Source organism: Seriola dumerili, unplaced genomic scaffold, assembly GCF_002260705.1.
Source record: "Seriola dumerili isolate Sdu_G_001 unplaced genomic scaffold, Sdu_1.0 BDQW01000435.1, whole genome shotgun sequence".
Classification (NCBI taxonomy): domain Eukaryota; kingdom Metazoa; phylum Chordata; class Actinopteri; order Carangiformes; family Carangidae; genus Seriola; species Seriola dumerili.
Genome location: NW_019174690.1, coordinates 356,560 through 368,800, shown reverse-complemented (window position 1 = coordinate 368,800; position 12,241 = coordinate 356,560). Strand labels below are relative to the sequence as shown.

Genomic DNA, 12,241 nt, shown 5'->3' with positions numbered 1-12,241 from the left:
CTCTTCAGATCAAACAACAGAACCACATTCACATTTAACACCATCTTTAGACTGAGGAGTGAGACTCTGTCTGGGCCTCACGGGGTTAACAGTCAGGTTGTACGACCAGCGTGAGAGGCCCACATCTCCTCTCTGATTGGCTGGTGTGAAAACTTCTAAACTCCACCCTCCTGGTTTTTCACAGGATCTGGTCTGAGGGAACCCAGACCGGCTAACAGCAGGACCTGAAGGAGCTGATCAGACCAGCTGCTCAGACATGGGTGAGTTCATTTTTATTTCTTATCTTTAATCATCCCTCCATCACCTGTCACTCATTCATTCACTCATTCATTCACTCATTCCTTCACTCACTTGTTCACCTGCAGCTCCTCTTTGTCTCAGCTGTTTAAACCTCATGTTTTTCCATGGGGTCTGGTTGGAGCAGAGCTGCAGCTCCTGACCTTTGCTCTGTTTCCTGTCATCAGCTCAGAGTGTGAGGAGGGAAACTAAAGGTTCAGTCCGACAGTTTGTCCAGGTGTCTGAGCTTTAAACAGAGTCACTTACACTTTGAAAAAGCACAAACACGAAAGAAACAAGCTCCAGATCCAGAAATGAATAAAAATTAATAAACTGCGATACTCCTTAATTTAGCTCCAGGTTTTGTGGAATTACAGGCGACATGTGATTGGCTGACAGAGTGATGGGGGAGGAGTCAAAAGATTAAACATTTTAACTTTTTACAGATGAGAAATTCTCCAGGTGATAAAGAGGAAACGCAGCAGGTTCGAATCAGGATCAGGTGTTTATTCAGGTTAAAGGGACATGAGTGTGTGTGTGTGTGTGTGTGTGTGTGTGTGTGTGTGTGTGTGTGTGTGTGTGTGTGTTTTATCATTATTATTTTCTCATATTTTACCACACAGAGCAGCAGGATGAAGTATGTTTGTAGTCCACCTGAAGTTAGCTTCACCCTGGTTCCCTCCACAAACAGCCAATAGGATTTCTCCGTTGTCTTTTGGATTATTAGAGAAAATAACAACAGTTTCTGATCCTGAGGTTTAGTTCAGCTTCACTAATGAACATCACTGTTTGATGTTTGAAGCCTCATTACAATCAGAAGTAAAAAGCTAATGTTGGACTATAAACCAACTACACCAGGGTCACATGACGTCAACGTCTCCACCACTAAAGTTCAGCTGGTAGTTTGATTCCTCTCTGACCTCTTCTAAAAAACTGTTTCCTCTGACAGAGTTAGTAATAAAGTATGAACACGAGGCTGTAAAGGTGGACTGGTGAGTTAAAGAGGCTGTAAAAGTGGACTGGTGAGTTAATGAGGCTGTAAAGGGGGACTGGTGAGTTAACAAGGCTGTAAAGGTGGACTGGTGAGTTAACGAGGTTGTAAAGGTGGACCGGTCAGTTAACGAGGCTGTAAAGGTGGACTGGTGAGTTAACGAGTCTGTAAAGGTGGACTGGTGAGTTCACGGGGCTCTAAAGGTGGACTGGTGAGTAGATCGGTGTTTAGCGTTCCAAACAACCTCTGTAGTCTCATTCAGACACTCGTTAGCAACCGAGACGTAAAAGCTTGAGGAATCAGGACTGGAGTATTTACTGATGTGTTTTGTAAAACGTGAAAATGTCTTGAGCTTGTGTAAATCTCTCAAAAACCGATCAGCAGTCATCTGAAGTGACTTTAATCCCGACGTGTCGAGGCAGAACGAGGATTAGAACCTGAGTCGTTAATAACACTGGAACTGGAGCTCAGCCAAACAGAAGCTGTCACATTCAAACTGTCGAGACTCAAAAACAGACAGATGTTCTCACTTTTCCTGTCGTGATGAACTCGATCTGACGGCTGGAATTACCCGAAGCTGAGTTCGACATGCGATGGAGGAATCGCAGCTTTGGCGTCTGTGTGGTTGAGGACCTAAAGGAGAGCAGTGGTCAGACCCCCCCCACCCGACTGCTGAGGTGATAAACTGAGCATGTGTCGGGAATCTGACTGTTGCTGAAAAATAGCAAAACTTAACAAAGTGTGTGTTTTTCATGACGGAGGCGACGCCCTCTCTGACCCTGTGACCTCCCCGTGTGCGGGGACGTTTCCCTCCATGTTTGTTCTGAGTCATGAAGGAGAGAAACTTTTCCTCCTCTCATGATGTCGCTCCAGTTAAACATGGACAGATTTCGAGCTGACATCTGATTCAGAAAGTTTCTATTCCAATGTTGTGAAATATTGTTTTATTTCTACATGACTGTTTTGTTAGTTCACAGTCTCAAATCCCCCCCCCCCCCCCCCCCCCCCCCCCCCCCCCCCAAATGTGTCACGATGTCAACTTGAAGTTCAGTTTGATAAAAAGCAGCTGATGATAAAAAAAACTTTCATTCCTGTAAAACAAGATATTTGAATAAATGCAGCAGCTGATCTCTTCCTGTTGGGGGGAGGGGCTAACCGCACATGTGCAGAATGTCATCACTCTGATTGGAGGCCGCAGCGGCCACCGTAGATCTGTAGTTTCCTGGAAAGTAGTTTATATATAATAAAAATTTCTGAGACAGGAAGTGAGTTTTACTGCAGCTTTATTATCTGATCTGAACTGATGAAGGTTAAAGTTCAGATAAACCTGAACTCAGGTTTAAACTGGAAACGTTCTGTGTTCAAATCATTTACTCTGGTTTGATTTTAACTTCCTTTACTGGACAGTCAGTGTGTGTGTGTGTGTGTGTGTGTGTGTGTGTGAGATTTTACACTTTATTAATTCAACTGATCGATCATCAGAATTGTTTCTTAATTGTCTTTTAGATTAATTGATAAATTGCTGCAGCTGAAACTGAAAATCAGGAATGTGACAATTTAAAGCTGCAGAAAAACAGAGGCCTGTCCCTTTAAATCTGAAGGCAGAGAGAGAGAGAGAGTGTGTGTGTGTGTGTGTGTGTGTGTGTGTGTGTATTATATAATGCTGTGTTCACAGTGGAGGGGACATTAGTTCACATGGATCCTCAGTAGAGAGCAGAGCTGCTGAAGCTTTTTGTCCATCATTTGTTTCCTTAGTCCAAACTCAGGTTCAGGTCCGGCTCACATGATCGACCACGTGTCTTATCAGGAATAACCAATCAGACATATAGATTGACCCGACACCTGCCGCGTTGAACATGCAGTTTTTTCACTGGTTTGTTTTTCTGTAGAATTCATATTTAAATAGATTAATCTACAGAGAACTGATCAACAGGCTGATTTATAATCAATCAATACACAGACACACACACACAAACACACACACACTGACACACTGACACACACACACACACACACTAACACACACTCACACACACACACACATACACACACTGACACACACTGACACACACACATATAATCACTTTATCTTCACACTAAAGTCAAGTTTCACTCTGAGGTCCATGAAATCTGAAGGAGGCTGTGACAGGAAGTGACAAGAGGACACAGACAGACAGACAGACAGACAGACAGGAGGACAGACAGACAGACAGGAGGACACAGACAGACAGGAGGACACAGACACACAGACAGACAGACAGACAGGAGGACACAGTGTGTGTAATTATTCGAGGGGGGGGTTGTTGTTGTTTGTCAGCTGCTGTGCTGTTGTATCTCAGGTGCGTGTCAGTCAGAGCCTCCTCCCTCCCCCTCCTCCTCTGGGTTTCACTGATAATTGAATCACTAATAAAACACCTGTCGAGTTGTGATGAGGTGAGGTGAGGACAGAGACGAGGAGCTGCTGATCCAACTCAGACCACATCGTCCGGCCGCGCGGACACGTCAGCTGTGAGCTGAGGGATTCTGGGAGTTTGAGGACCGAAGCGTGACCTGTGTGGACCCGATGTCTCTGACCTGTTGTTGTGTTTTCTCAGCCAGCTGCTCAGGATGTGGACCGGGATACCGCAGCCCGCTGGACGCCATGAAGGGTGAGACAACTGTCTTTGTTCATGTTATCAGTCATTGTCCAGACCTCCTTCCTGAGACCCCGTGTTCCTCTGAGGCCACACCCACGACCACCATCAGCCTCATCTGACCTCTGATTAATAAAATCAGCAGTGACGGTCTGTGCTATTCCTACAGATACAGCGACTGTGTGTTCATATGAGTTCATGTTTCATCACCATGAACACACACACGTCCTGATGTGGTCTGATCTGCTGCGGGAAGAAAGAATGATGGTCTTGAACAAGAACCAGAACCAGAACCAGATCCTGTTCCTGCTACAGTCCTGTTCTGCAACAGTCTCAGTTTAAAGCTCTATGTTTCTTCTTCTTCTGTGTTTTATTTGAAGTGTTGATCCATCAGAAGATATAAAAACCATCTCAGTGTAGTTTTACATCTCCTCTCTCAGGCTTCTCTCTGGAGCTCTAGTAACAACAGGTCAGTCAGCCAATCAGAAGAGAGGAGGCTCTGAGCCTCTCTTCTGATTGGCTGACTGTTTTCTGAGTGATCCAATAAAAATAAAGCAGATTTCAGGTAAAAACCAAATCCTGTAAAGGTTTGGATGGTGGGTCCAGAGAACCCACTCTTGGTGGGACGTGTCGCGTCGCCGAACTGCATTGTGGTTCTGTTGCTTCGCTTTTCTTGTGGTACAAGTTCAGAAAGATTAAACTCTTCAGCGTCAGCCAATCAAATCACGTTTATTCAGAAGTCCTGAGACCACGTGGTGGGTTCAGGTCCAGAGGTTTTTTATGAACCAGGACACAAACTGAAGCCTGAGGGAGTTGTAGTTCCCTTTAGCATTGGTTGACAGCTAGCATAGCACATTAGCAACCACTGCTACTAAATCAGCATCCATGACGACTCTCAAACGTTAAGCCAGCGTGTACATGTGAGTGCTCTGTGAGACCTGATGGATTCATGGTCATTCAGGTCTTTCAGCTCTGAGTTCAGTTTACTGTGTTTGTGGTTGGAGGTCCTCGGGAGGAGATCGTCTACCTGCCCTGCGTCTACCGCAACACCGACATCCTGAAACCCGACTACCTGGCCACCGTCGATGTCGACCCAAAGTCTGCCACCTACTGCCAGGTAGACCCGGTCATCCTGCTCCTGATGACTGTCTGAACCGTGCTGGGTCCAGTACTACACCTTCTTCTTCTGCTGCAGTTTGTTGTTTTAAAGTCTGAACCAGTGCAGCTCATACTGAACTCTTCATCAGCTTCTTCATCAGCTTCCCCCCGCTGCTGGATCGGCTGTCATTTCTTCACCCTCCTCCTCCTCCTCCTCCTCCTCTTCTTCTTCTTCTTGCTTCAGGTTGTTGTTTCTTTCTCCTCTGAAAACTCTTCAACCTTCAGACTGACTCTTAACTTTCTAAACTAGCCGCTGAAGTAAAATTTAAACCTCTCCCTCTAGTTTGACCTGAGATGACCTTTGACCTCTGCCCTCTCAGGTGATCCACCGGCTGCCGATGCCGAACCTTCGTGACGAGCTGCATCACACCGGCTGGAACGCCTGCAGCAGCTGCTTCGGAGACGCCTCCAAGAAGAGGAACCGTCTGATTCTGCCGTCGCTCGTCTCATCCAGAGTCTACGTGGTGGACGTCGGCACGAATCCCAGAGCGCCGCAGATTCACAAGGTATGAACGACCTGCGGGCAGTTCAGCCAATCAGAACTGATCGTGTTTTGACCTGTGTGAGGTTGAAGTTCTTTGTTATTGATTATTGACAGTGTTATTTATCAGCTCAGGCTGTTTTGTTCTTTATATACAAAATCTACTTCCTGTCCGTCCAGAGTCAAACTCGTGACGTGACCATCAGTCATCAGGCTGTAATCAGCTGTCAGTCCTCACTGGTTTCACTGGTTTCACTGGTCAGTTGTTTAAATTCTCTATGAAAGTAAAATCTATAATCACCTGGACAGCAGCGGCTCACCTGAGATAAACCTGAAGTTTCAAACAGTTCTGATGATTCTGAAGAGAAGAGTAACGACCCGCCTCCTCTGAGGCGTTTAAAGACATTTGGACAAACACAATCTGTCACCATGTTCTCTGACCCGGTCCAGGATCAGAGTCTGGACTCTCAGTAAACCTGAAGCTCGTTTCTGTGGAGGCTGTTTGTTCATCCAGATTCACTTGAGACTGAAACCTGTTGGCACTAACCAAACCTGGATCATCACCTGCCCCGAGGCCCCGGGTCCTCAGGGGCCTGAGAGCTCCACGTTCACTGTGGACCAATTACTTTCTGCTAATTTGATTAATTGCAGATTTGTTTGGTAGCACCAGTGAATCACAACATGAACCAGAGGACAAGCTGCATTGGGGGGGGGGGACACCACAGCTGGTATCTGTCCTGAGGCCCCATAAAGGGTTGACTGGGTCCTGACCATGACGTCTGAAAACAGTAGGAGGAGGAGGAGGAGGAGGAGGGGGAGGAGGTTCATCCTCAGTTCAGGCTGCAGGATAAACTCTGTCCCAGCTGCTCTTTAGAAAACTTAAAATATTTTAAAGACATTTGACTTGATGTTGAATCATTTAATCACCAGCCCTCCTCAGAGACCTCACTGAACCACTGAAGGGTTTATAAACAACAGAGAGGATTCTGGGACAGCTGAGTGAGTCAGCACCTCCCAGTCTGAGGTCGTGGTGCTCTGCTGGAAACCAGTGGATTGACTCACTTTACCGTCTGCCTTTTCTTTTGACTCAGTATAAACATAGTTTAACTAAAAGTGAAAGTCTAGATGAGTCATGTTCTGGTGTCCATTATCATCATCATCATCATCATCAGTGTGAGCTCTACCTGTGACTGTGACAGGTGTGACCTTTACATGTGTTTGGCTCATTCAGCAGCCTCAGTGTTGAGGTGTGTGTGGTGATGATCAGTGTGAGTCTCAGTACAGACCACCGCCAGTGTCTCCCTCTCTGCTGCCTCCTGACACAGCTGCAATAACTCACACTGCGCCAGAGAACAAATCTTATACAATAACAAGACGAGCAACGAGCTGTGGTTCAGGATTGTTTCAGACTCTGACTGTAGTGGTTCAGAGGGAGCAGTGGATCTCTGCTCCAGGTCTCGGCTGCGGTCCAGGTCTGTGGTTTGTGACTAAAAGAATGAGAACCACACAGTTGATATCAGTTTCCTTGGCAGGAGGTCTGAACTCGGCCTCAGAGGAGGATCAGTAAAGATTTCTGCCAGTAAAATAACACTCACAAGGCGCTGGTTACTTCCTGAGCCCCCGACGATACAGTTACAGTAAATTACATTTATGCCATGGAAAAAATGACCTGAAGAAACTTTGACCAAGTGGATCAAAGTGGATCCGTCTCCCAAACTCCACAAAGTTCTTACATTTTGAAAAACTGTGTACGGCAGAGGAAAGTAAAGTATCACTCCCTGTTGTGTGATATGTAATTTAAACTGCTGCCCCAAAATAAAGACTTAAAAAGACTCAAGTCAGTAAAGCGGGGTCTTAGGTTCTGATCCAAGTCAGTGTCCAGTCAGTACCACAGGGTTCTAGCTTGGATGCTTTTATTGTGAAGCAGTTTGTGTCTTTTGTTTTGAAAAGTTCTCTGTTTTCCGTGGTGGAAATGAAACGTTCCAGTTGTGTTCATGTTGTGGTTTGTTGTCTTCAGATGGTCGAACCTGTGGATCTGTACTGGAAGTGTAACCTGGCGAACCCTCACACTTCTCACTGTCTGGGCAACGGTCAGATCATGATCAGCTGTTTGGGAGACCCGTCTGGTAACGGCAAAGGTGAGACCTCCGGCGGACTGGCTCCTAAATCCTCCTCATGTAGACAGGAAGCTGAGCTTAAACACCTCACAGTAAAGGAGTGAAAGGAACCAGCTCTGAACCACAAACCTCTGTTGATTGTTGTCGTGGCGACCTCTAGTGGACAGTCTCAGTGTTACACCTGCTGTCGTCCTCTCAGGTGGTTTCATTCTGCTGGACGGTGAGACGTTCGAGGTGGTCGGTAACTGGGAGCACACCGGCGACGCGGTGCCCTTTGGGTATGACTTCTGGTACCAACCTCGGCACAACGTGATGATCAGCACTGAATGGGGGGCGCCAAAAGCTCTGGCTGACGGTTTTAATCCAGCCCACGTCATGGAGGGTGAGTCAGGAGGAAAACCTCCGTCTCCTTTAGCTGTGATGTCACAGACATGTCATCCAGGCGCCGTCATCCCTGACATTCCGGATCATCGGTCCTGATCCGGAGTTCTGTAAGGATCCTCACTACAATCAGCACCACAGGATTTTAGGTTCCCTTTAGACTCCAGTCAGTACTTGAGGTTCTAGTTCCCTGTTGGTCTCTGGTCAGTAACACAAGGCTGATTGGTTCTGAACCCAGTAACACTCAAGGTTCCAGACTCTGATCCCAGTAAGTCTTTACAGTACTGCAAGGTTCAAGGGTCCGACTCCACTAAGACTCCTTCAGTACATCAGGGCCAAGTCTCCTGTGAGGGTTCAAGGTTCATGTTTCAGTAATCCTCCAGACTGGGTTCTATATCCAGGACTCCAGATAGGACCCAGGACTTAAAGTTCCTATTCCATTAGGACAGTGGTGCAGAGAGACAAACCAGTTGTTTATTTTATGACTAAAGCATGACAGTTTCAGCATTTCATCTACACACCCCAAGGTTTTATTTCAGACATGGAGGCAATTTGCCTCTGACCTCTGGTGACATTGAGAGGTCCAGTTTTTACCCCATTTCCTCCGTTATAAACATGTGTATCTTTGTTCTGATAAAGAAGCTTATTTGCTGCAAAGACCGTGTAACAACATAATTTTTCTTAGAGAAAACTTCCAGGTGTTAACGCAGCTATAGCTTGTTAGAAACATTGACATCTTCTGCTGTTTGTTCTACTGAATCACATGACTAGCTAGCACATTAGCGAAACACTCTAATCAGAAGCTAACATGGTAGTTTTGTTTGCACCACACTCGTTACTCCAGGAGGCTCCGCCCTGTCCCAGAGGTCACATGTCTCCACGTCTGAAAATAAACTTCCTGGTTTATAGAAACATGGAGAAAGTTTCATACTTTAGTCATAAAATGCTCAATAACCTTCATATAACAGCTAATCATCATCATCATCATCATCATCATCATCATCATCATCATCATCATCATCATCATCATCATCATCAACATTCAGTCAGTCAATCAGTCTCCTGTGAGTGACACAGGGTTCTAGGTTCTGGTGGTGGTCTGGTTCTGGTCAGTGATACAGGGATGAAGATGTTTCCTCTCAGCTCTAGAAATGACAGAACCTTCTCATCATTCTTGGCGTCCCAGGTCACTACGGCAGCGCCCTCCATGTTTGGGACTGGACCACCCACAGGAGGCTGCAGACGCTCGACCTGGGTGAAGAGGGAGCTATTCCTCTGGAGGTCCGGTTCCTCCACGACCCCGACGCCACCGAGGGCTACGTGGGCTGTGCTCTGCCCTCAACTGTCTTCAGGTTCTACAAAACACCGGTTAGTACCACAGGATTGTAGATCGCAGTGAGACTCCAGTCAGAACCTTAGGGTTCTAGGTTCTGGTCCCCATCAGGTTTTAAGCAGATTTAACCCTGATTCACCTGAACCGACGATCACAGTAGAACCCTGTTAAAACACTGTGATACATGAACAGTTCCAGAACCAGCTCCAGAGAATGGGCTGCAGCCAAGTCTAAGTCCAGGTCCGGTCTGATCCATGTGCCTGGTTTTGTTTTTGATCAGAAAGGTGACTGGGCTGCAGAGAAGGTGATCAGTGTTCCCAGTAAGAAGGTGGAGGGATGGATGCTGCCTGAGATGCCAGGTGAGTCTGTCTCACCTGTTACCTGTCTGTCTGACCTGTTCCCTGTCTGTCTGACCTGTCACCTGTCTGACCTGTTACCTGTCACCTGTCTGTCTTTGCAGGACTGATCACAGACATCCTGATATCACTGGACGACCGTTTCCTCTACTTCAGTAATTGGCTGCACGGGGACGTCAGACAGTATGACATCACAGACAGGAAGAAGCCCCGTTTGGTCGGCCAGGTGTGATGATGTAAAACCTGTCCAGTGATGAAGGTGAACAGGTAAAATCCTCAGAGTGAGACAGCTGACTCACCTGTCTGTCTGTTCCAGGTGTTTCTGGGAGGAAGTATCGTCAGTGATGGACCAGTCAAAGTCCTGGAGGACCCTGAGAACCAGCCACAGCCCCCCCCACGCATCATCAAGGTAACACAGACAGGAAGCAGAGAGACAGGTGAGGTTGGACCTGTCTGTCTGTCCAACACCCTGTCTAATGTCCTCTACTGGGGTTTATCATTTATTCATTCATCTTTCTGATTGATTGTCCCTGTCCACCCGTCCGTCTCTCACCTGTCTGTCTCTCACCCGTCTGTCTCTCACCTGTCTGTCTCTCACCCGTCTGTGTCTCACCTGTCTGTCTCTCACCCGTCTGTCTCTCACCTGTCTGTTTCTCAGGGGAGGCGTGTCTATGGAGGTCCTCAGATGTTGCAGTTGAGTTTGGACGGTCGGAGACTTTATCTGACGACGTCTCTGTTCAGCAGCTGGGACAAACAGTTCTACCCTGACATGGTCAAGTACGTACAGTACTGACACTGCTGCAGTACTACTGTAATATACTGCAGTACTACTGTAACACTACTGCAGTACTACTGCAGTACTGCTCAATAATACATCTTAATGTTCATTAATTTATTGCTTAAGTAGCCCAATAACATTCCATTAAAAACACCTTGATGACATCACAACAGTACTAAATGGTTTAAGGTAAAAAGTTGAGGGCTCAGTTTCATGGATGGACACTGTCTCATTAGATACTGTAATGTTTGTGTCCACATACTTTTGGCCACATGGCGACCCTTGTGACGAGCTTCATCCTCTCTCCTCTCTGTTCAGGGAGGGGTCGGTGATGATGCAGATCGATGTGAACTCTGTCAGCGGAGGTCTGTCCCTGAACAAGAACTTCCTGGTGGATTTCGGTAAGGAACCCGACGGTCCGGTTCTGGCCCACGAGCTGAGATACCCGGGAGGAGACTGTACGTCTGATATCTGGGTGTAACTGGATCAGACAGGATATTAATAACTCCGTTAACACAGGGAGAGGTTTTTCTCTTTAATGGTCCCATCAAGAAAAAACTATGAAAAAATATTTTTACTAATAGGAATCGTTTGTTTTTAACTCTGAGCCTTAATGAACAGTCCAGACGTCACTTCACAGTAAAAGTTCATTTTCTCATTTCTGTGAAATAAATCATCAAATCAACTTTAATTTGACTTTTCAATGTAACAACAAAACTTAATGGTCACATGTAAAAGTACAAACAGACGCTTTAACATCTGACAGGTATTAAAGTACAATAAACAACAATTAACAAATATTACAATCACTAAAGAATGATAACAAGAGCAGCAACAATAACAATCTTGCAGTTTAATTAATCGCAGAAATAAGACAAAAATCACCCATAATGCAACGGTAGGAGTGTGTGCTGGTGAAATAAAAAAAATTTAAAAAACAGATTATAAAAACATCTAATATCAACATTTCACATAATAATAACAATAATAATAATAATAATAATAATGAGATAAAGAAAAGGAGAAAGTAAATAAATCAAAATTAATTTCCAGCAAAACTTTAATGACACTTCAGTCAAATTTAAACCCAAGAAATAAAAAATATTTTACATTAAACAATCATGAAATATTCTTTAGACAAATAAACAAAAAGATTGTATTGATTGTATTGGTCAGATCACACTGATCAATACTGTAAGTGAACTCTGATTATTCCCAAGATCAGCTGTTTGATCCTGGATTCACCTGATGACTGGATTCACAGTTTGTAACCAGGAAACTTTGACATAATCATGTTCTGTAGGGACTCATTAATATTCAGTGTCATATATTACAGCAGGTGAATATTCATGAGACTTTCTCCTTCACGTCAGCTTTGTTTTCTGTGTCAGTGAAATTAAACTCACCTTTTTGACCTCACCTGGTGTCACCTGGTCACTTCTGTTTCCTGCAGCGCCTCCTGCTGTTCAAACTGTAAACACACGATGTTTCAATAAAGTTCAGTGTCTGATTTAATAATAATTTCTTATTATTTAGTCTCTTTTGTTTCCAGTGACAGACTCAGCAGGTGTTTGGTTCAGTCCTGACTGAGTCTGTGACGTCAGTCTGTGATGTCCAGGTGTGATTTGGCGCCATGCTTAAACTCTTCAGTGCATGATTGTTGTGGTTTTACTGGATGAATTTAAACTACACTGTCTGCATGAACCGCTCCAATATGGCGACGGCACAGCGATACCT

The 12,241-nt window shown here is 45.4% G+C and overlaps 1 protein-coding gene across 2 annotated transcripts; it reads left to right on the top strand.

Annotated features, from left to right (window-relative positions):
• The first annotated feature begins 200 nt into the window (after nucleotides 1-200).
• selenbp1 (selenium binding protein 1) lies at nucleotides 201-11,923 on the top strand. 2 transcript variants are annotated; one of them, XM_022761982.1, is made up of 12 exons: nucleotides 201-260; nucleotides 3,862-3,915; nucleotides 4,905-5,017; nucleotides 5,379-5,564; nucleotides 7,557-7,677; nucleotides 7,856-8,038; nucleotides 9,224-9,405; nucleotides 9,651-9,729; nucleotides 9,831-9,952; nucleotides 10,043-10,135; nucleotides 10,385-10,503; nucleotides 10,823-11,923. In XM_022761982.1, the coding sequence occupies exons 1-12, from the start codon at nucleotides 257-259 to the stop codon at nucleotides 10,983-10,985; spliced, it is 1,419 nt and encodes a 472-aa protein (XP_022617703.1). In that variant the 5' UTR covers nucleotides 201-256; the 3' UTR covers nucleotides 10,986-11,923. The 2 variants fall into 2 exon arrangements, with proteins under 2 accessions (XP_022617703.1, XP_022617704.1); XM_022761983.1 differs by lacking the exons at nucleotides 3,862-3,915; nucleotides 4,905-5,017 and having other exon boundaries at nucleotides 202-260.
• The last annotated feature ends 318 nt before the right edge of the window (nucleotides 11,924-12,241 follow it).